General features: G+C 46.5%; 1 protein-coding gene across 1 annotated transcript in view; it reads right to left on the bottom strand.

The window, feature by feature from the left end:
- Positions 1-5406: 5406 nt before the first annotated feature.
- The window catches only part of LOC116629055 (ectopic P granules protein 5 homolog), a gene marked incomplete at its 5' end in the record, with an annotated part of 45011 nt that continues 25586 nt past the window's right edge, over positions 5407-24831 (bottom strand). Inside the window, 8 exons of the mRNA XM_032399341.1 lie at positions 5407-8169; positions 10496-10610; positions 12895-13110; positions 13298-13514; positions 14998-15240; positions 21201-21345; positions 22073-22282; positions 22788-22973. Of these exons, the coding sequence (XP_032255232.1) occupies positions 7987-8169; positions 10496-10610; positions 12895-13110; positions 13298-13514; positions 14998-15240; positions 21201-21345; positions 22073-22282; positions 22788-22973 (1515 nt within the window). The remainder of the gene's footprint in view (positions 8170-10495; positions 10611-12894; positions 13111-13297; positions 13515-14997; positions 15241-21200; positions 21346-22072; positions 22283-22787; positions 22974-24831) is intronic.

The raw sequence follows: 24831 nt of genomic DNA, 5'->3' as shown, positions 1-24831 counted from the left end.
TGAAGCAGCTGAAAGTTGCTGGGATGTGAGCACAGAGAGAGGCACGGCGGCTGGAGCTGGGGCTGCAGCGAGAGGAGCCTCCCACGCGGTGGCCAGTGCTGCCCCCAACAGGGCCGAGAAGCAGAAGGGAGCCGGGCACCCAAGCGGCCCAGCATGGTGCTGACTCCCCGTACTGCCCAGCGGGATGCTTTCCCCGGCCTGGCGCTGCACCTGCCCCACACACCCCACGCGCTTGGGCTGCGCTTTCCACCTGGACACCCTGGGCTCTCAGAGCAGTGTTGCTGCAGTGGTTTCTGAGGGTCACCTGTGTCAGGAGCACCTGGGGAGCTTGCTCACATCCCCATTCTGAGTGCCACCTGGGCCTCCTAAAAGTGGGCTCTGAGGGTGGGCACTGGAATCTTAAACAAATGCTCACGTGATTTTGCCCGTAACTTTGTATTGTGATCATTTTCCAACATGCACACACACACACACACACACACACAAAGCTGGAAAAGATGATCATCCACATACCCACCACCCACATTCAACAGTACTACCATTTTGCCATATTTGCTGTATTTCCTAATGTGCCCATGCACGTGTGTGTGCAAGCATGCACGCACATGTGTGTTTGGCTGAACTATTCAAGAGTAAACCATTCAAGACACCACAGTACTTCACCTCTAAATACGTCAGCTGCATCTCCGGAGAACAAGAGCATGCGCCCCCATAATTTCAATGCCATTAGCACATTGGAGAAAATTAACAATAATTGAACAATACCATCTTACAGCCCACATTTGTATTTACCCAGTTCTCAAAACGGTTTTTTTAGCTTGTTGTCTCTAGCCAGGGTCCAGTTGACTCCAGGCAATTCTTAAGCAAGCTAGAGTCTGAGAATGCCTCTGGCTCTGGCCCAACTTACAAGGGAGCGAGCTAACCAGCCAGTGTTCCTTCCTGTGGTGTGTGCAGTGCGAAGTAGGTCTTCCAGAAACTGCAGAAGCGGCATTCCTCAAAGAAATGCGCCTCTGATGGAGTGGTTTCACACGTGGTGATGGGCCGTGGGAGCACCCTGAGGAGGGACAGCAGAGGCTCCCTCTGGCACTCCCTCTACCAATTTGCTCACAGGGCACAGGTGGCCTCCTGCTTGGTCTCCAGAGAACGCAGCTGCTCTAGGAGCAGAAGGGGAGGGTGGTGGTGGGGGGTGCACTTGGCCATCACCAGACCCCTGGGAGCCTGGAGCTGCTACTGGGAGGTCTCCGCGGAGCAGAGCCACCGTCCTCCCCAACCAGACCATCTAAGAGCACAGGGGCTCTGTCATGGCAAGCAAGGACCAGAGCCACGGGCGACAGGCGCAGTCAGCACGTGGTCCCCGGCCCCGAAGAAGCCGCGGAGAGAAGAGACCCAGGAGACTGAGCGTTTTCAAGACCGGACTCCCCAGTGTGGCCCAGGGCACACAGCTAGAGCCTTCCCTTCCTCCGTACAGTGCTCTGGGAACGTGAGCCCGTTAGTCCCAAGAGGGGCTTCTGACAGCCCGGAGACTGCCCTCCCCTGCCTCCCACCAACTGCCCCCAGGGATGGGCAGCGGGAGGAAGAGATGACAATGGCCTTGGGTACCCACCCAGATCCACCAAGAGCCCAACACACTTTCCCTGCCCTTGAGGAGCTAACCTTTTATATCAAGATGTGTCTCCGTGAGATAATTTACACTGAAGGTAGGCCCTGCCTGGGGACGGAAGTGACCCACAGTGGGGCTGAGTTTTCACATGCAGCCCCCTTGCTAGCCTGGACGGGAGAGACGGGGGGCCCCACTGCTCACAGGGCTTCAGGCCAGTGGGACCTTAGAGACCCAGAGTCAGGGGTCCCAGGCTTTGTCCTACCACCAGCCCTGGCCACTTAGGTCAGTGATACTGGTCCCCCGCCCCCAACAACAGCCCCTCACATTTCCTGAGTGCCTCCACCTCTGTGACCTCAGGGAGTTCTCGCTATAAACCCAGGGGACAAGAAAGGCTGCAATTATCCTCATTTACAATGAAGGGAAAATCTCTGGGAGGGAAGTGGCCCCGTCCCAGCTCCTTCCACATCCATGTGCTGCCTCCTCTTTCCCAGGCTTTCCTCCTCTCCTGTGCCCTTCCTCTGTGTCCTGTTTTATGAACTAAAGGGAGAAAAACATGATCTGCCAGTATAAGGATATAGAATTACTTGGGATTGGAACTCTCTGGGTTTCCCTGGGTTTGGGCCCCCAGACCTTTGTCTTCCACAGTCACTTCCAAGTCCTGTGTGCAAGTGACCTCAAAGGGTCCCCAGAGCAGAAGATTGCCCAGACACTCACCTCCATACCTCCACCAAAGGAGGAGGAGGGGTGGGGGAGGCTAAGAGTGGGAAGGAGGGGGAAGGGAAAGGGAAGGTAGGCAGAGGGGCCTTAAGGAAGGTTGATTAAGAAGGACAAGGCAGGGAGCAGGTCAGCCTGGGAAGGCTGAGAGAGTCCAGGGTAAATCTGGTCTAAGCCACAAATTTAGGCGATATTAAAATATGGCGTCCAGGTGAGAGGCCATGTTGGTCACTCTGACCAACAGACCAGGGAATGCAGGGCTGTTTCCTACAAGGGTTTGGCTAACAAAGAAGACCAAGAGGGAAGAGGACTGTCTTCAGAAGAGGAGGAGTTTTCAGAGGAAGATGAAGACCTTCTCTATTCTGGGTTGCCCCACGGTGCCAGGGACCACTTCCGGCCCAGCAAGAAAGCCCACTCATCCAGAGACAGGTAACCGGATTCCTACACTACAAGGAGGTGGCGCAGCTGGCCTCTAAGCCACTTTCCAATCCCTTAATCCTGTGGTTCTATCTGGAAAAGGAAGCCAAACCCAGACAGGGGTGGAAGGGGCCCTGTCCCTGGGTGAAATTCCAAACTGATGTTACTCCCAAAAGTGCAGACCCTCCCACCATACTTTGGCCCATTCAAGATGTGTCTTACAAATGTTAATGAAAACGAATAGTAAGAGCAAGCTCAGGTTCCGAGGTGCCCCACCCCCGCCCACCAACTCTGGCGGTGGAGGCTTCCTGCAGCTTCCGATCCCTCCTCCTCCTCAGGTCACAACCACATCAGACTCCAAGGACTCTCCTGAACTCTCTGGGATCACCAGGGGGCCTCCTGTCTACGCCGGGCCTTAAGCCCCCAAACATTAAATTCTCTTTGAGGCCTTGTGTGCGGTGTGGTGACTTGTCACAATATATAGATTCTACCCACTATGAGCTTTCTAATTTCACCTTTTTCTTAGTGTGATTTCTGGATGACAAGACCTGCCAACCAACTTGCCAAAAAATGAGACCTGTCCACCACATGTAAGTGAAATTTGAATCTGGTTTATTTGCAGAATTTTACTTAAACCAATTCTCATTTCTCCCTGCTTATCATCATTACATAAAAACTCATCCTTTGTACAAGCCTGTAAAATGCTGAACAATGAATAGGAAGTGAATATTGCACATTTAATGAACAAATAAGTTGTGGTAAGGCCACACTAGACACGTGGGAAGGAAAGGGTTAAATACACTTAGGAAGTACTTGTTGCCCCATAAGTGATTTTAAGCCATTGAAAGAAAAATGAATTGTAACCTTCAGTGCTCAGACATACTACATCTGTACATTAAAAAATGAAAGTTATAATAAACAACATTCATTCCTTAAGTGATCTCATTACCCCAAAACAGGGTCAGTAGTTTATTTTTTTCAAGTTATTGTCATCAGAAATCAGGAACCCATCCGGACTAGAGGAAGCATCAACTATAGTTTCTACAGGACACTTGGTGGCTCTATTAAGTGTGAGGATCACCACAGACCAGAACAAGGTCAGTATGAGCACCGGGCTGTAAGCCAAGAACTTTATCCAGCTCAACCCAGATTCAAACGGAAGATCAGTACGAGGATACTTAAAAGTAAAAAAGGCATGTTTGTTTCCAACATTATACTCTCCATTTTGTTTAATAAGACAAAGTTAACTGAGCAGAAAAAAATTCAGCTACTACCTCAAAATAAGCCATAAAGTTGGTCCAAAATGAAGAGCAGTTTTGTTTTTTTTTTTTAAAGATTTTATTTGACAGAGAGAGACAGCGAGAGAGGGAACACAAGCAGGGGGAGTGGGAGAGGGAGAAGCAGGTTTCCCGCGGAGCAGGGAGCCCGATGCGGGACTCGATCCCAGGACCCCGGGATCATGACCTGAGCCGAAGGCAGACGCTTAACGACTGAGCCACCTAGGCGCCCCATGAAGAGCAGTTTTAAAAGATATGTGCAAAGCCTTATTATAAGCTCATTGTGCTGACAGGTGAGACCAGTCTTTGGAAGGAAACGACGTTAAACAAGGTCTGGAGTTTGAATCCACCACTAACTGAATGTGCCAACCGCGGGGCACAGCTGCTGAGAGCCGATGCCGTCCACGGGGCCTGGGCAGTGGACATGGCTGCTGGGCCCTCGCTGCGGTGACTGACCCCCAGGGCAGGGGCCAGGCAGAGGGCACGGAACGGAAGGAAGCACACTCTCCAGATGCCTGCAGGTGAGTGCCGCCTCCAGTTTGTGCCCTTGGAGCCTCATCTGTCTCCCGAGTCCTGGCCCTGCTACTCATGGACACGGCCCTTTTGGAGTACCATGCGCTAACGTGGGCACTTTTCCCAAAGAGCAGCCCTGTTAGACGTTGGGTGGAAGACGGCCAACTGAAGGCACTGAGCATTTAGCCTGAAGACTAAGAGGTGGACGGGTGGGGCCAGAGGCGTGAGGAGGTCTGGGAGTGTTGGAAGATTTGTCCGAGGAGTAGGAGTAGAGCAGCCCCGGCCTGGCCTGCTCCTGCCAAACCGTTACCGATGTTATCAGGCCAGCTTTGGTGCTATGTAAAGTAGAACTAGAGAGAGAGAGCTGGTCACTGGCCACCTGGCCTTGCCCACGAAGGGGGGGACTACTGGCCTGGGGGCTGCCGGGGAGGGGCAAAGGAGAAGGCAGGAGGGGGTCAGCAGGGGAGGCTGGAAGAGCAGGGCTGGGGATCCCTGCTGAATGAGAAGTGGGACCAGATGAGCTTTAATGTCCCTGCTGACTTCAGTCACGATTGTATAGCATTTGCTGACTTCAGTCACGATTGTATAGCATTTGCTTCCTGCTCCAGAAGAAATCATTAAGCTTAGTATTAAAAACCCAGTAGAAAACTGAGTATCACCTTCATTCAAAAGGAAGAAAGGCCATGCACACTCTACCTTGTACAACGTGGACACACTGACTTTAGTAACCGACCGGGAGGAACGCGGTTGGCACTTGGTTAAAGTGAGGTCAGGCTACTCTGGGGGTTTGCATCTTCTGGGTAGGCTTGCCCCCGCCTCAGGACTGAGCGACTCCCGCAACCCCAGGAAGCAGATGTGACTGAGCCCCAAGATCATGAGGTCCTCTGCGTGCCCAGGAGCTTTGGGAACATGCGGGGCGGGTCCCAAATCCTCCAGCAGGCTGGGCACACATCAGCACCACCTCCTGTCCTCAGCGTCTGCGCCTCCCAGCTTTCCGCCGTGTTCACTTGTCACAGGCGTGGGAGCCTGGGGAGGGAGACCGAGGGTGCCTCTCGGACCGAGCTCTGCGTGCTGCGGAGCTGGGGGAGACGGGGTGGGGTGGGGGGGCAGAAGCAGGGGAGGTGCTCGTTATGGGCCAGGAAGCTGCCAGACACCCCTGTGGGAAGCAGGTGCCGCCCGTGGCAGGTGCAGGGCAGGTGTGCGCAGGTGCGGGCAGGTGTGGGCCAGCGGGCCTCCAGCACTGCTCGGAGCGGGCGGCCTGGGGCCGGCTGGATCCGGACAGCCGTGCACAGCACGGGTAACAGCGTCCGAAACCGGCCCTGCGCGCTCCGGAGGCCGACTACTCTCGGCAGCAAAGGCGCGTTACTCCTGAAAGCCAACGGGGAGGCCGGTCTCTTCCGCCCCAGGAGGCCGCAGCAGCGCTGCCACCTTCTGAAGCATCTCACGGTCTTTAAAGCGCTTTCTTGGCCCAGAGCAGCTCGGAGGAACCGAGCGGGGAGCCAAGCTCCCACTGCTGCTAAGCCCGAAGGAGTCAGAGAGGAGGCGCTTTCACCGACCCCCTCTGATAATCAAGTTCCAGTGTCAAATGAAACAGAGCACATCAGGCCGAAAGCCTGCATCGACTTCAACTGAAATACTTGACAAGATAGTGTGAGGTCCCTAAAATTCGTAGTCTTGCCAGCTACAACCAAAGGTTGGTTTTATTTTTGATGATTTTTACAGACCAAACACATTATAAATATTACAAACCTTCGAAAATTAATAATCATAATTTTCTTTAAAATGTACATACTGTCACTCAAAAATGTTCACATTCTAGGATACCAATAATTACAGCTTCCTCAGAGAAAAGAGCACACAAAACCCCTCCTGTCATAAAATCTTTGTTGCCAAATCGGCCACCAAACTGCTCACAGCTTCTAACACTTTCTTACACAGCACAGGGAAGCTGCCTGATGTTGAAAGTGGAGAGAAGCAAAACGCAGGCTAGCTCTGTGACGCGCCCCTCTGAGACGGACACCTCGTGACCTACACAAACTCGGAGGCTGCACGGGGATGAGCTCTGTGAGGCAGAAGTGTTCTGTCCAACTAGAGAAGTTTGAAATGAAGAACAGCTCCTGCACACTTCCACATGTTGGGGGAAGTACTACATAGGATATCTGAAAAAGAGATTATCACTCCGTTAACCTAGATCCCTACCCCCTGCTAAGAGCTCTCAGTTCAGATATTTTTAGGTAAATACCCTTGGGTTATAAGTAACCCATGAACAGAAGACATATTATGCAAGCTGAACAAACAAAACCAATTCTGAGCCAAGAGAATTAGGAAGACAAAAGTCAAACTGTTCATTCCGGGGGGGAAATGACGAGAGCAAGAAGCTGGCGACAGAACAAGGCCACACTACAGAAAGGCATTGGTAATGAGTGAGCTGTTACCAACAACAGAAGGCACAGGGCTACTGGGAAAAGCTCAATGTCCATGGACAAGTGCTTCAGCAGGTGTGCTAACTTCACCTGACTTTACATGTGGAATGAAGAAACACACAGGGACCCAGAGCATCAAGTTCTCAGACTCTGTCTCTTTCTAGACAGCAAGGCCTTCCGATTTCAAGCCTGGTGTCTAACAAGAGTTGCGAACTCTGATGTCTACAGGGACGGAGGAAGTGACCTGAGTGAGGGAATGGGCTGGGGTAGGCTCCACAGAGATTATGTCTACAGTGAGCACACTCTCCACCATGGGGGTCACACAAAACACGCCACCAGTGTGCCACCTCGGTTCACAGGGATGTCTCCTTCTCCATAAGGACCACAGCTGGATGGAAATGGACTTGTCACCATCTCTGCTGTCCACTACAATCAGGATCAAGTGGCCCCATTTTAGACAATGACTCACTTTAATTCAGCGTTCTTATCTCCATTCTGAGGGAAGTGATACTTTTAAGCTGGTGTATTTCCCCACCTGTGAGAAATGCAGAAATTTTCTAAGCTTTTTTTACCTGGAAAGAACACAAATGGGGTTCAAAAGTGAGGGTTCTACATGACTCCCAAAGCGGTTGGATCTGGCACAGCAGTCTTGAGATTTAAATAAAATAGGGAAGACAGAAATGGAGACACAGAAGAGCTCTGTGTGGGGTCCTGTGAGGTGACTGGGGCTCCAGCAGCTGAGAGTGGTTCTGTGCCCAAGGGGGACTCAGTAAGTTTCTCCTGTCGGGTGAACATAAAAACTAAAAAGGCCCCAAGAAGTTTCAAGAAGAAAACACACACACACACACGCACACACGCACACACGCACACACACATGCGTATGCGCAACAGAATTATCTAGTGCCTCCCGACTTGCATTGCAGTCAGCAAACTCATTGGCCAAACTGAGCTCTGCAGTGAGACTGAGCGAAGTTACTTGTGCAACAGCAAAGTTAAATGTAAATGTAAACAGCAACAGGGTTTCTTGAGATACTCAGTGTCACTATCGTATGTTGTCCAAATAATGCACTTCTGGATAGAGACAGTTAACAAGAAGAGCCAGGAAGCTTTTCCCATCTTGGAGGCAATGGCCAGGATGCTTTATAAATTGTGCAGCTTGTGATATCTGATCCTGGTATTCAACATACTGCTTATTTGATGTCAAGGATTCAAGAGCAGTCAGAGCCTAAAAGACACGAAGACAAGAGGGTTAAGCATACAGACGCATACAACGTGATTCCCTCAGGTGCAGCACACCTGCCGTTATCTGCTACGACCGTGAGCCTCCGGGAAGCTTACAGAACTACAGGTCCCAGAGGCAGGCACTCACTGATTAACCACAGCGGAAGGAAGCCAGCAACTCAAGTTTCTCCGGCTTCGGCCGCCTTCCACATCCAGCCCTCCCTCCTCCTGGCCTGTGCTGTTTCCCAACCCTTCTGCACAGAGAGCCCCTGCTGCAAGCCCCTCAACCGGAAATCCCAGGTGCCAATGGCCTGTGCGATGTTTGATTTGCTGTTGGGTTTGTTCTCACGTTACAAAATCATGTCATATTAAGCTAACTGTATGAAATTCAAAAGAAACCAGTGTCTAAGTGCTGCTGAGGATAAACAATAAGGTAGTTCGATCAGTCAACAAACGAAGTACAGATCAAGTTCCTCCGGCTTTGCCCGCCAGAAACAATGAAGGTGCTCCCATGACCTTTTTTTTTTTTTAAGATTTTATTTATTTATTTGACAGAGACGGACAGCGAGAGAGGGGACACAAGCAGGGGCAGAGGCAGAGGGAGAGGGAGAAGCAGGCTTCCTGCGGAGCAGGGAGCCCGATGTGGGGCTCGATCCCAGGACCCTGGGATCCTGACCTGAGCTGAAGGCAGACGCTTAACGACTGAGCCACCCAGGCATCCCACGCCCCTCTTTACATTCTTTAATCCCATAATTTTAAAATTTCTTTCCTTCATAGTGGGAGAAGTGAAAAAGACTATTTGGAGAAAACAAAATCAGGGTAACAGTTCTTAGTGGAGGGAGAGTTTTATTTTCCAGCTATACAAGTTCACCCACCCCCAGGATGGTGAATGTGCCCATCAAGTCCCCCACACCTTCCCCTCTCAGAGATGCGGACCACTGCACTAGCGAATATAGATTAAATGGCAGAATTTGCTTGGCTCAGTAAACAAGGACGGAGAAGATTTTGAGGATGGTAAACGAACTGGCAGCTTAGAAGTAAATGGCCAGAGGGTTGGAGACAGAAGTCTTGGAGTGGAAAATAAACTGAAGAGATTTGGGTACCAACCTAACTGCTGTGTGAAGAGAGTTCAACCTAAGAACAGGAAGCACTGGGGCTGAGCGGGAGCCAGGCCTGAAGGGAACGCAGGCAGAGAGGCAAGGCTCAGGGGACCTCCTCTGATGCAGGAGGGCGTCAGACGTCTCAAATACACCCGGAAATGGGTTGTGCTGACTTCACAACCGGCCCTCGGGACAATCACCTGCCCACCTGTGGGGTTCACACATGGCTCACCGATGACTTTGGGGACTGAGAGAGCAGTTGTCAGGTCAGTCCGGGACAAGTATCAGGTCTTACATAGACCAAGAAGCCTGTGAAGAACCTGCCGACTGGATCACTGGACGCTTGCTCTCGATACCCAGGAGGTCACCTGGCCCGGGGCTAGCCTGGACACTGCAAGGCTGCAGAGGAGGAAGAGCTGGGGGTGCAAGCGCCAAGAGGGCGAGGTGGAGCCACCCGGCTGAGTGATCCCGGCCCAGCACGTGCAAGCTAGCGCGCCCGCCCCTCTGCGCTCCCCTTCCTCACCACACACAGCCAGGACAGGAACCGTCCCTAGCGTCTGGGGTGGTTAGGAGGGTCTGTCTGGTGAGTGAAGACTTACAACAGGGCCTGGCACGTAGTGAGGACTCAAGAACGCTAGCCATCGTTTTATCTGAGCCACCTCTGTACGCACGCGGCCAGCCTTTTGCAGGTACAGGAATGGGACCGCTGCCACGTGGCCGTCCGTGTTCTAGAACAAACTAGCATTTCTCACAGCTGCCGCTCTGTCCGGGTTTGGTTATTCCAACAGCAGCCAGCAGTGGTCAACCTCCAGACTCACAAAACAGGAGCTGCTTCCTTGGTTCCCAGCTACAGCTCAGCTAACCTCACTGGTCTTCACTGTGACCCCAGCTTCTGGGCCAGTGCCCAGCCCCCAGCAGGTGGCCGGTCAGCACACCACGTTCATCAGAACCAGATCTGATCCTGGACTGGCTTGCCTGCCCACGGCCTTGCTTCTTCTACGACGGCAGTGACAGTGCTCGAGGCAAGCGCCTACGAAGACGGTTTAAAATCTGACGCAGGCCGGTGCAGTAACCATTTTCCGGGGCGCAGAGCATACTGATGAGCTACTCCTGAAAACCATGACCTCGTGTTGTCGTCGTGTGTAAGGACCAGCGCTGCCCCCTCCCCGCCTCCTGGGCAGGTCGACGGAAGGACTCCTACCCAGGAACTGTAAAGCTGTTTTTACTGACCTGCTGAGCTTTTGGGGTCAGATGTAATTCCGTGCCAGGCTTCAAACGGATCTGATCCTCGGAAGGAACCTGAATTGAAAGGAAGGCGGCCATGCCTCGAGCAACCACTCGGAACCTTAGGTGTCAAGGAGAGGTCAGAAGTAAATGACTATTAAAGTAAATATTTTAAAGTAAATACCACATTTTCTCTTTAAAAACAAGATAAACACATTTCAGACCTAATGTTGCTGTTAGCATTTGCAGGAAAATCTTAAAAAAGATCAAGAAGGAGCATTAATCTTCCTTTCCATTATACTGCCCCAACAATGTAAGCAACATTCAGACTCAAGAATAAAAGTGCTGCCAATAGCCAAACTGTGGAAAGAGCCAAGATGTCCATCCACAGATGAATGGATAAAGAAGATGTGGTATATATATACAATGGAATATTATGCAGCCATCAAAAGGAATGAGATCTTGCCATTTGCAACGACGTGGATGGAACTGGAGGGTATATAGCTGAGCGAAATAAGTCAAACAGAGAAAGACATGTATCATATGACCTCACTGATATGAGGAATTCTTAATCTCAGGAAACAAACTGAGGGTTGCTGGAGTGGGGGGTGGGGTGGAAGGGATGGGGTGACTGGGTGATGGACACTGGGGAGGGTATGTGTTCTGGTAAGCGCTGTGAATTGTGCAAGACTGTTGAATCTCAGATCTGTACCTCTGAAACAAATAATGCAATATATGTTAAGAAAGAAAAAAAGAAGAAGAATGTAGCAGGAGGGGAAGAATGAAGGGGGGGAAATCGGAGGGGGAGAAGAACCATGAGAGACGATGGACTCTGAAAAACAAACTGAGGGTTCTAGAGGGGAGGGGGGTGGGAGGATGGCTTAGCCTGTGATGGGTATTGAGGAGGGCACGTTCTGCATGGAGCACTGGGTGTTATGCACAATGAATCATGAAACACTATATCTAAAACTAATGATGTAATGTATGGGGATTAACATAACAATAAAAAAATTTTAAAAAATTAAAAAAAATAAAATTAAAAAAAAAAAAAGTGCTGCAAGCATGTAGAATAACTGGAACTCTCAGACATTGCTGGTGTGAATGTGAGAGATGGTGCAAGAAAATCGGTTCTGGCAGTTACTCGGTAACAGAGTAACCATATGACCCAGCAATTCCACTCCTGGGCATATACCCAAAAGAACAGAAAACAGGTGTTCTAACAAAAATTTGTAAACGAATTTCATAACGGCACTATTCACAACAGCCAAAAAGTGTAAACGACCCAAATGCCTATCAACTGATGAATGGATAAACAAAATGTGGGACACATCATATACTGGAATATGACTCAGCCATTAAAAGGAGTGGGGTATGGACTTATGATAAAACATGGGTGAGTCCTGAAACTTCATGCTATGTCACAGAAGCCAGACACGAGGCCACATACTACATGATTCCATTTATATGAAATGTCCAGAAGAGACACAATAAAGTCGGAAAGTCAATTAGTGGCTGCCAGAGATGCAGGGGACAGGGGTCTAGGGAGTAACTATGTGATGAGCATAGCATTTCCTGTTGGGGTGACAGAAACATGTGGTGATGGCTGCAACACTGTGTATGTACTAAATGCTACTGAATTGTACATTTTAAAAGAGCTGCCATGATAAATTTTATGTTACGTGTAGTCTACCACAACTTAAGTGAATCAAAATCACATACTCCTGTTAAATTCTATCACAAAGAAAGAGACATGGTGTGAACCCGTATGGATTGAGTGATTCCCAAAGTTGCAACAAGAGGATGGGCTATTCCACCAAGAATGCTGACATGAGAATGGGAGCAGAACTCGTTTCAACACTGATAAGGGCTTGGAAAGAAAACCATTATGCAAATAAGTAAGATAAAATGGGAGGCTAGTGGCAAATTCTTTCATGCCTCAGAATTTTTTAGCAACAAAAACTTAAGACTTGTTTCTCATTACTTATTCTTCTTATCAGTTAACTTTAACTCATCTTGACTTACAGTTCTAGGAGACTGCTTCGTGGGGCCTGGGCAGCCCTGACAAAGTATGCAATGAAGCAGCTAACTGGGGTATTTTCACCTAACCCTGCACACCGTCACTGGCTCAAAACCAGACAGAAATCAGCAGTGTGGTCAGGTTACAAAGCCAAAATACAACAAGAGATACTACTAAGAAAACATTCTTTAAACGTGAAAACAAAGTTGTTTTAAAATGAGAAAAAAAAAATGTTTTTGTAAAATATAAAGGTGTAATCAGGTGATTTTTTTCCCCCTTAATCTATAGGGGAACCCTAGCCTAGCCCTTAAGTCAAAAAACCTACTAAAGTATTACAATCCCTAAGTAGGAGCAGAAGCTGAGGCCCACTTAGAAGGTGCTTCCTTACCTGTTAGACAGGGGTGACTTCCGGCCCAGCCCAATTGCCCCCAGAATCCCAGAGCTGAGCCTCTCCTCGGCCAGCAGGCTCAGCCTGCTCTGAAGCATGAGCAGAATTCGAACGACAGATTCTATCAAGACCGAGTCACTCTGCTCCGCTTGAATCAGGGACAGCTGCAGGACTTGGTGCCACCACAAAAACAGCTTGGCCTCTTCCTGCATGGAGCTGGGGTGGGAGGGTGGGGGAGGCCCAGGAGGAAAATAAAATTAGAAGTGGATTCTTTCCACTCGCATTTAACTGAAAGTCCACATTTGAATTTTAAGTATAGGGGACATTCAGTACTTTAAAAGCTTAGGCTAACAGATAATATTAATATAGTGAGTGTAATATGGCAGCCACAGGGCCAACAAACCTTGGATACACCTGTTCCAACCACTTGCTTAAGATGAGCAGCACTTTCATTTCGTTCCTCAGAGTCTGTTCACTATTTAAACACTGAAGCACGTAGACATAGAGAGTCAGGTAACTGCCGAGGGACAGGCACTCCTGCAGAAATTCCTCTATGGTAAGCTCAGGAACTTGAAGGGACACCAGAATGGGGCCCCAGCCTAAATTCTGATTGAGGGAACCTAAGAAAAGAGCACCAAGAAAAGACAGCAAGATAAAAACAGGAATCAAATTATTTAACTGCTGTCATGAATCTTTTCACTTGAGGCTTCACATCAAGCCCATGGGACCCCGGAGGCCACCCAAGGGAAGCATGCCGGGAGGCTCAGACTGGAAAGCCCGCACACTGAGTGCCTATCCCCTGCTAGCCACTGTGGAGGGGCCGAAGTCAGAACTGAGCACTGTGTTCTCAGAGTCACCCTTCTCATCATTTTATGGTCATTAAAATCGCAGGTAGACACTGCCTGTCCGGTCATCCAAGGGTCTTAACTTCATCTAATACCTTTTAAGTATGTTATGAAAATGTATGCTTTTCCAAGGAAAATTATTATTCTATCCAACTGAAGTATTTCCCCTTTTTAAAGCTTAGCTGGATTCATCCCTCGACGGAAATCAATTGAAAAAAAATTTTTTTTGATTTTAGTAACATGAATGAATTTGAAGCAGGAGTGTTATCCTTATGGTTCTCAAGTCTTTGGGGGGAATGACGGTGGGGAGACGGTGACATGCACAGCACCTTCCATGGGGGGACACGGGTACAGGTCATGGTCTGCCAGGAAAGGGCAGGGGCAGGTTATGGGCACCTCCCGGCATTCTTGCTCTAACACCCTTCTTTCTCTCCTACTGTGTGCACAATGTATATCTGGGTATCAGAGTTGAGTAGTGCTAATCCAAGCCATTCTTCTTAACCAGACCATGTTGTTTCCAGAATCAGAGTTTAGAGGGAGGTTAGGGAATAAGAAAGATTTTTAAAAGGTAGGGGTGGGGTGGAGATTGACCTCTTTGTAATAGTTCAAAAGATGTGACAAAAAGCAATAAAAAACTTACATGAAAACTCATTTTAACAAGTGACAAAATAGAGAAAAATAACACAGTGGGTCTTATTATAAAGATTCTGGTTTTAGGGGCGCCTGGGTGGCTCAGTTGGTTAAGCGACTGCCTCCAGCTCAGGTCATGATCCTGGAGTCCCGGGATCGAGTCCCGCATCGGGCTCCCTGCTCAGCAGGGAGTCTGCTTCTCCCTCTGACCCTCCCCCCTCTCATGTGCTCTCTCTCTCTCATTCTCTCTCTCAAATAAATAAATAAAATCTTTAAAAAAAAAAAAAAGATTCTGGTTTATAGCATTTGTTTTGAAGAGCGTAGCTAGGCCTGTGACTTACACGACGTGCCTCCCATAAAAGGGCCGGTCTGACATCCAAACCCACTGTAAAGTGAATTAGAGGTTCCCTCCACGGAAACATGGCTGTGCTGACAAACATGGGCCATAGGTTCTCACGCTAACTGCAGATCTTTGCAAACAAAACAAAATACATACTGAAGTATCAGCTACATTAACAAGGAAATCTGCGTGGCGCAATCACCCGCTGGGGAGGGTCTGGAAAGATACCTCCTTCTGACAAAGCTTTGCTCTCGCCTGAAAAGGACCAACCTAAAGAGAGCTTCGCACCTTCTTTGAAGTAGGCAGTGATGCAGGCTTCCGTGGTCTCGGCCATGTGGCGGACAGAAGCCAGGCTCTGACAGGCTGCTGTTAAGAGGGGCAGGACCACCAGCCCGTGCACTTTCTGTCCAATCCAGGTCCGGACACTGCCCCGGAGGAACTCTGCCGTTGGAATAGTCGCATTGTTCATCATCATTAGGACTTCCATAAAGAGGCTGCTGAGGGCCATGTGGCGGGTTTGGCTGTCCATGTCTGCGGGGGAACATAGACACACCCCGTGAGAGGCTGCCGGAACGGCGACGCGAATGTGAGCAACTTCGGCTGCACTCTGGGCACATTTTACAATTTACAAATACTGTGGATGGTGCTTAGCTGGTAAGGATAGGATGCAGCACATCAGTACTTTGTAAGGGCACAGTAGGAACCACTGAGAGACCCCTGGTTACAGCAGGTGGCCGAGCAATACTTTAATAAAGAGACATACCAAGTTGGCATGAAAGACTAAACTATTTATCAGAACATGCTTACTTAGACTTTAGCTTCCAAACTTTGCTCATTTGGAAAACCAAGTAGGCAGATCTCAGAAGTCACCTGGTAAACGGACTAGAAAAATACCTCCACCCTCACCACTACCAAAGCTATCAATATCCTGGAGTGATTTACAAGGAATAGAGGTTATTACTTAAAACAAAATATAAAAGTAAGGAAAAGAAACACCTTTTAAACCTTCTTAAAAGAGCTCCTAACTTAAACAGCTCTTATTTCCTTGTTTTTTAAATGGAAAAAGAAAAGTGGACAGACTGATAATTTAAATGGGTCTTTCAAAAAAACTGAGAGATGAAAAGAGCACAGCGTATAAGAAAAAGCAAATTCATTGTACAAGACACCTGCAAATGAGCAGGTTACGGAGGTAGATTCCTTCCTCACATCCCAAAACAGAAAACCTTTTTCGCAGGCTATAGTTTTTGCCAACTACTTCTAGCTCTCCTTAAGCTAGGTAAAATTTTTTTAATGGAATAGAAGTGGGGCTTTGTCACCACAAGCCTCCCGTATTGACGTCAGCGAGGGCAGGGGAGTCTGGGTCATACTCGCCACACCTATCAAATCAAACTCGCCCACCTGCAAGTGTTAAATAAACTCTAACAACGTTACTGTAAGACCTACTTATTATGATCAAAGCAAGGACTTCAGGAACCAAAGTTCTAGACGTAAGTTCAACAATGTCTATGTGTGAGTGCATATTTTGTCATGTATTCCTATGGGTATGGGCATTCTTCTCTAAGGCCTTATCTCTGAATTTCAGCTCAAAAGCAACTGTAATTTTAATGTGCCTTTTAATGATGACTCATAGGAACAAAAAACTCATACAGTAAGCCTCCTAACAGATCCCACCCTCTCCTCTCCTCTCCCTATGCATCATCAACACAGCCAACAAATGTTTTCTTAAAAACCAGATCTGATCCCGTCATTCTTCTGAGGAAGATCTTTCTAGAACACCCTCCCCTCCTGTGCTTGGCCAGCTATTATCTGACCTTCACGGCCTAAACACATTTGATCAACTCTAAAACCCTTTCTCTGGTATCGCCTGCTAATTTTTCTTTTTTTCTTTTAACACTGACTGGGTGTTACTGGTTAGAGGGGCTGATGCTAAAAGGTCAGGTGCACTATCCCATTTCATGCTTACAACACCCATATGAAACAGGTATGACTATTATCCCCACTTTGCAGATGAAGTTATACAACTTGTACAAGATCACACAGCAGGTGGAACACCCAGGCAGTCTGGTCCCAGAATCTGCTTTTTACCTACCATATTATATACCCTGTGCGGTAAATCTATATTGCAGGTATGTACAAGAAATTTCAACTGATTTTTTGTTCACCAATTCTAACCAACTCAGACAGTGACACCAGCTTTCAATTGCTGTGCTTCCCTAAATACTACAGTTGCCTACTTTCAAACAGTATTTAACTAAACATTAAAACGTTTGTGAGATTCATCCACGTCGTGGCAGATTTTCACTGTTGCATTCTATTATACGAATATACTACAACAATTCATCCTTTCTACTGAACACACGGGTTGTTTCCGGTTTTGGATCCCCTCAGATGCATAGCTACAGACACTGTTCACGTTTCCCAGGGCACAGGTGCATTTCTTTTGGAATATTCCAAGGAGCGGAATTCTGAATTGTAGGATATGCAAACTAGTAGATGACGGATGCCAAACTTTTAAAACTGGTTGTACCAATTTCCTCTGTGATCAGCAGTTCATGAGTTACATTCATCCACATACTTGCCAACTTTGTATCGAAACCTTCTTAACTGTACTCATTCTGGTGGATGTGTCATCATCTGTCACTAAGGTTTTAATTTGCATTTCCCTGATTATTAACACGGTTAGCACCTTTCTGTAAATATACTGGTCATTTAGATATTCTCTTTTGTAGAATGTCAATTCAAGGGTCTTGTTCATTTTTTCTACTGGGTTGTCTTTTTCTCCCTTCTTTTATCCAGTGTGATCATTTTAGTCACTCATATTTAATGTTAATTACTGATGTAACTGGGTCTAAATCTACAATCTTACAATGTACTTTCCATTTATTCCCCAAATTCTACATCCCTTTTTCTCTCTTTTACTTCATTATTTCTTATTCTATTTTCTCTCTTTTGGTCTGGAAGTTAAACACCATTCCAACATTCTTACAGCAGGTGCCTTACCAACTACACGTGCACTCTTGACTTTTCAAAAGTCTGATGTTAACTGGCTCCAAGGCAGTGCCAGGGCTCTGTAACATTCTAACTCCTACCAGCTCTCCCTGCTGGTGCCTTATCCCCGGGAGGCATTTCTATTATTATTGTTTTAGACAGTCATGTTTCATGTAGATTCACCTACACGTTTATCTGCCACTTTCATTGTTCTTCACACTCACTCTCTTCCTACTTATCTTCTCCAGATTATTATCTCTTTCTTTCCACAGTCTTTGATCGTATTTTGCTATTCTTTTTATAACCTCTTAAGCTGGATTCTTATCTTATTAGCCTTCATCTTTTTAAAATTTTAATATAAGCACTGAAGGCCAAGAAACTAAGTCCCACTTTAGCTGCACCCCACAAGTTTGGATGCATTCTGTTTTTTTATCCAGTTCCAAATCTTCTAAATTTCTATTATGACTGCTTCTTTGGTCATCATCAGTTAGTTAAAAGTTTGCTTCTTAATTTCTAGGGTACAGTTGTATTTTGTTACTGATTCCTAAGTTGACTGCACTGTGGTCTGTTGCACACCAGTCCTTTGGGATTGGTGGAGACTGGCTTTAAGCTGAACAAGGGTGAGGTTCCTTAGCCATTGTGCAGGGGACTCATCCCGCATATACAGGGCACATCTTGTCCACGTGCGCACTACACCCAGTGGGGCTCTTCAGACTTCCTAAAGCCTTACTGATTCTCCTTCGACTTCATCAATTACTGTGAGATGTGTGGCAAAATCTCTTACTGTGAGTGAATCTGACTTTTCTCTTCCTAATTTTGTCAGCTTTCACTTCAGATATTTGCAGTTGCTGCTGTATTATTAGGTACAAATACATTTATCATTAATATATGCTCCTGGTGGATTAAACCTTTTATCAATTTCCAATGACTCTATCTCTACTAATGCTTTTATTTATTTTTTGTCATGCAACTTCAAAGCAGGGAAACACCCTAGAGATCACCTGGCTCTGTAATGCTTTCTGCTTCACAGTCCTATCTGCCCAATATTAATCTACTACGCCAGCTTTCTATTTTAATAATTGCCTGATATGATTGCCTTATAGAAAGCTTTCTATATCCTCTGCTCTATATGTACTTTTTAGAAACAGCTTAAGGCTGGATGTTCATTATTAATTCAGTCTGACAAACTTTCGTCTTTTAAGCTGAATATCTGTCCATTTACATTTACTGATGTATTTAAATTTTACCATCTTATTTTGGTTATTTTTCTCACCTTCTCCAAGCTTCTTTTCTTGCCTTCTTTGGACCGAATGCACTTTGGCCATTCCTTTTTATCTCCCTCCACTAACTTGGAAATTATACATTTTATTTCTATTCTTTTAGTGAATTTCTTAGCAATTTCAACATTCACATTTTACCAAGATGTAAATTTAGTCAATTTATTGACCCTCTCAAACCATACTAAAACTTTAGATGCTTTTAAGTCAACCTCCTTCCTAACTTATATGTACTTGTGGCCATATAGTTTAATTTTTGCTTTTGCTTTTTAAACCCCTAAATGCATGGTTACATAGTTTTCCATATGTGCCTAACATTTTACTACTTTCTCTGCTTACTTTTCCTGCTTATAATCCAAGCCTTTTTACTTGTGATCACTCTACTTCTACCCAAAGAACATGCTTTAGGATTTCCTTCAAGTGATGTCATGGGGACAAACAATCTCAGTTTTCAATGAAAGTATCTTTGTATCACCCTCATCCTTGCAAGATGGTTTCTCTTAGTTTACAGCTCCAGGTTACAAGTCACTTCCGCACAGCACACTGAAGCTGTTCCACTGTCTTAGCTTCCTTTGTTGCTATTGAGAAATCAGCAGTGTAAACGTTCCTTTGTAGGTGTCCGTCCGTCCCTCCTTCCTGGATGTGAAAGTTCTTTCCTTTTTCCCTGGTGCTCGTGCAGCATCACCACAGTGTGACAGTGTGTAGAGATGTGCATTTCTCTGGCCCGCTTAGGATCTGCTGGGTTCACTGAATCTAAGGAGTGTTGTGCTCATCGGCCATGGAAAATTCTCAGCCCTGCTGTCTCTCCGGCTATTCCTGCCTCCCCCCAGGTCTGTCTGTCCTCTCCGGGAATTCTGACTGGATGACTGCATGTATGTTCCATCTTCCCAGCCTGTCCCCCAGGCCCTCTAACCTCGCTTCCATGTTCTTTCTCTGTCTGTTCTACATTCTGGACACTATGTTCATATGTATTCTCCAGTTTACTAATTTTCTCTTCAAATGAGTTGAACCTGCTGTTAAACTTACCCATTAAGTTTTTATCACAAGTGCTATATTTTACATTTCTAGAGTATCGGATTCTCTCTCAAAGCTGTATATTTCTATAATTTCTTGCTCCTACCGACATTTTCAAATTTCTCTTATTTTATTAAATAGATAAAAATACTTTTTTGTTTACTGTACTAATTATTTCAGTATCTTAAGTCGTTCTCTGCTGACTTGCTTGTGGTGCCTTGTTTCCTTGTGTGTTTTATGACTTTTTCTTTTTTTACTATGAGTTCATATTCCTTGGAACTCTGAGGCCCGAGCTGAAGATGGGTTTCTCCAACGCGGCTCTGTGGGTGCTTTCCCCTGGGCATCTAATGGCACTGCCAACCCAGAACAACTTGTACTCAGTTCCCAGGCTGAGGGATTTTTCTCTGGACAGTCTAGGTAGTAGGAATTTGTGGCTCAGACACACATGAGGGTCAGCTTATGCCTACTAATTTTCAAAAGAGACAGCTCTCTTTCCCCACCACACAGACATCTGACCCAACACCCAGGTCAAACGGATTATTGTCTTTGCTCTCCTCTCCCAGGGGCAGGTTTATCTCTGGCTCATCCTTACACTGAAGATGCCATCCTGTGGGTGATGTATACGAGCTCCTTTCAGGCCCCCATCTCCAGCCGCCCTGGGCTTTAGTGCCCCCCTACCCCACCCCAGTCTAAGATGATCCCGTAAAAGCCTTCAAGGGGGAAGCCAGTTTAGCACTCTATCTACGTTTATGGGTTCCTCCTTTCACTTAGCTTCTGACTTCTAAGATTTTCCAGCACCTCATGACAAGTTTCATTGTCGGTTTCCTAAAAACATTTTGTCCAGCATTCTTAGTTGTTTTCAGCAGAAGCAGTCAGGATACCCAGTCCACCAAACTGCCAAGAGCACAAGCTCTCCACACACAGTCTCTTTACACGTCTACAGGTGATTCTGAAGGGCTCTCCCAGTGAAGAGCGAAAGCATCTCGGGATGCTGCTCACTGGCTGTCTCTGGTTCCCTCCTACTTATTAAATCCAGCTGTCTAGCTTAGCCCTCAGTCCCGTTAATCTCACACCAGCATCTGACAGCCCATCCTCTCTCCGAGCACCACTTCTCTGGGAACAAGACTGAAAGTGTCCTGCCCAGGCCCCTGATCTCACAAGAGCAGGGATTCACCCACTGAATGGAGACACGATGGCCCATGGGCCACTCACCAGGTGGGTTAAAGACGATGATATCATCCAAGAGCTTAGACATCTCCTTTTCTAGGACTGCTAAGGTGATTTTTCCATTTTGTTCCAGGGAGCTGAGGAACTGAACCATCTGATGAGTGAAGGCTCGGCACTTTGGAACTGCATCCTGACAAATAATAAAAGGAGCATTCATTTGAATCCATGCGAGCAGTGTAAACTGAGTATTCCCTGGGGGCATGTCACTGCTCTGAATGCTTCGGGAGGGAGAGGCGAGGACAGAGCAGGAGGCCACATGAAGACAGGTGTGTGTCTAAGGGCCCTGTGTCTAGGGATATGCAAATCTGTGGTAACACTTACACCAAAACCCACATTCTCCCAAATTCCAGAACATTCTTCCTTTTTCACTACATCAATAGCAATGTTAACTACACATTGATTACTTGCCAGAAACTTTTCCAAAAACTTTTATATTCACTACCTAATTTAATTCTCACAACAACACTTTGAGGCAAAGTACTATTTCCAACTCAGATGAGAAAACCAACGTCGGAATGGCCGTGAGCTGGGGACCGGAGTTTGTCAGACCTCAAATTCATGCTCATCATTTCACTGCCATTCTGCTGCCAGTGACATCCAGATCTCTAAACCACAGGCTGCCGCCCTCAATCCTGCCGCCCTCTTGTTAGCGTGTGGGACTGCTAGTAAGTGAAGGTTTAGCAAAAGAGATAATTAAAACTAAAGGATCTGAGAGGCCAAAACAGGAGTACACAATGGTACACATCCTCTAACTCTTTCACCTGAGCCATCACAGGGTTTGAGACCGTCCTCAGCAGCACCTCCACTACCACAATCCTGAAGAACACTCTGCCTTTTAAAGCACCCACTCAACTTACAAGATGTTTCTGGCTGTCAGTAGGAATGGAAAGGCCCGCAGACACTCTTAGGAGCTTCATGATTAATTCCGCAGAAGATTCCTTTGCCAGGATGATGGCTGGCTGGTAATGGCTGCTGAAATAACTGAGCACGCTCTGGTAGGACACGGTATCCACAAGATGCCACGAGAGTGAGCTTGTTTGTCCGAGGAGGTTCAGGAGAGGTGAATCCTAAAAATAAAACACATATTCCTTTAGTTTCGGAGTTCTCAGTTTCCCAGAAATATGTATCTCTAGTCTATGGAGTGATCACTAAGATGGCCTATGATAAGCACTGAACAGTTAAGATGTCAAGTAAGTATCTACTGAAGCTAGAAGTACTAGTGAAAGTAATAACCAAGGTCTTGGCAAAAACACATTAACTTTAAAATCTGTAAGTATTCAGAACCCAATTTTCAAAGGAACTCTCAGATCTGGTGGCAGAACTAGCAATTAATGAGATGTAAAATAAAATTGACTTGCATTCTCTAACTCAGTGTGCTTCCCTTCATAACCCAGAATTAGATTATGAACGATCCCAGAAAATCGGGCGCCTAGTTGAAGGCACATCCCATATGCCAAGCAGATATTCACACTGACAGAGGTGTTAGGGAAACAAGTGAAAAGCTACAACCTCGTAGGAAGTGGGGCTCTAGGAAGCCTTGCCAAGTCTTCATCACAGGCTCTCCAAACTTACTGCTTGGTCTACCAGCTGATCTTCCTTTGCCAATAAAATCATCATGAAAAGGAGGCAGACAATCATGCTCCGGGTCTCTGGGTGGGGACTGGGGCTCCAGGCATCAGAGAGCACACTGACCCAGTTGACTTCGCACAGGACAGACCCCAAAAATAAGAAGCAGCTCTTAGGGCTTCCTCGTTCCACCTTAAAGGGAAATGAATCAAAATCAATGTTTTCCTTTAAACTGTCTGTGTTCTTAAAAATGTGTATAAATCAATGCTTACTAAATTGAATTTTAAAAATAACTTTTTCCCCAAATTATAAAAACCATGTCTGAATCCTTCCCCGCAAAGATTTAGACTTGACATTTGTAATATTTTTTCTTCCATCCTCAGTGAATGCATACATTTTTCAGCTTGTTTAGAGTTCATTATTTATTCCACTAATTCTTAACAGGAGAGGAATGACCTTCCCTAGCTCTAACCAGGGTGGTAAATCCCTGCCACAGTCACCAATGCTCTGTCACAATCCTCAGATGTGCTAAGATAGAACAAAGGTTGAGATCTATTAGTCAGTAGTTCCTAAAGCTGATTGTGCAGCAGAACCACCTGGAGAACTCACTAAAACACAGATTGTGGGACCCTACCCCCAGAATTTTATATTTCCTACATCTAGGGTGAGAGCAGGAATTTGGATTTCTAACAAGCTCCCAGGTGGTGCAGACGCTGCTGGTTCTAGGACCATACTTTGAGACCCGCTCTATTATTGTATATAATTTTTATACTGCCTTTTTGGTATAATGTTATGTTATAAAAATGTCTCCACATCATTAGACTTTGTGATTTTTGATGACTGCGTAATATTTAATTAAATCCTATTTAAAAGATATTTAAAATATATTAGGGATTGGTGGGCGGGTGGTAAATGTATTTTACAGTATATAATCAATGTCAGAGTTAACTCTTATTAGCCCATTTCAGCAGTCTGTTTAAAATAAAACATGGCTAGCTATAAATTTTTCTATTTAAAATGAAGATTAAAAAGCCATTTATAAAATCAGTCAATGGAATCTGGTGATGATTCATGCCCTCCTGTGACTACCATCATTATATCATATTAACTGCTGCTTCTTTTCCCTTTTAGAAAATGATTCCTCATCCTCTTTTATCACCTGTTCTCTATCCTCACTCCAAACCCCTCAAAACACATCCCTTCTTACTCCAGAAAGACACACAGGACTGAAAGGCTTCCTGCTTCCGGCCAGGTCAGCACCATCTCTCATTAGACTAAAATACCTAGAGGCACCGAGTCTACAGTGACTCTTCGGGGCTGTGCTCACATTTCATCTGTCACACAGCTGAGGCCGCCCGCTTCAAGCCACCCTACAGCTCTTTAAGCAAACATTCTCTTCCATGTTCATAGTAGTGATAAATATCTACTCGGGACCTATCTCATATACTAAACCGGCTATAAAATCATTCCTAAGCTTTTATTTCAGAGACAGCCGTCCTCAGCCTTCCCTGGAGCTTGGCTGCAGAGGAGCGGCTGACAAGCGCAGCCCTGGGTGCTCTCCACGGTCAGCGCTAACAGACCACCGTACGTTTCCCGGACCATCAGAGACCACCGTGGACCTGCAGGAATTAAAGCACTTACGGTGTCTCAGTCATCAACGTGACGTCAAGTGAGGAGTAAACACAAGAGTACTGGTGACTCTGAATAAATAAACTGAAATGACTATAAAAAGCTAAGACAAGATGATAAGGGGAAATGGAAAAAAATGGAAACCTAAGGGGCGCCTGGGTGGCTCTGTCGTTAGGCATCTGCCTTCGGCTCAGGTCATGATCCCAGGGTCCTGGGATCAAGTCCCACATCAGGCTCCCTGCTCGGCGGGAAGCCTGCTTCTCCCTCTCTCACTCCCCCTGCTTGTGTTCCCTCTCTCGCTGTCTCTCTCTCTCTGTCAAATAAATAAATAAATAAATAATCTTTAAAAATGGAAACCTAAGAACAACAAAACAACAAAAATGCCGGGCGCTATGTAAGTGATGCTACTGGGGCTGTTTTT

Source organism: Phoca vitulina, unplaced genomic scaffold (assembly GCF_004348235.1).
Source record: "Phoca vitulina isolate PV1807 unplaced genomic scaffold, GSC_HSeal_1.0 scaffold224, whole genome shotgun sequence".
Taxonomy (NCBI): Eukaryota; Metazoa; Chordata; class Mammalia; order Carnivora; family Phocidae; genus Phoca; species Phoca vitulina.
This window is presented reverse-complemented; position numbering and strand designations above follow the sequence as displayed.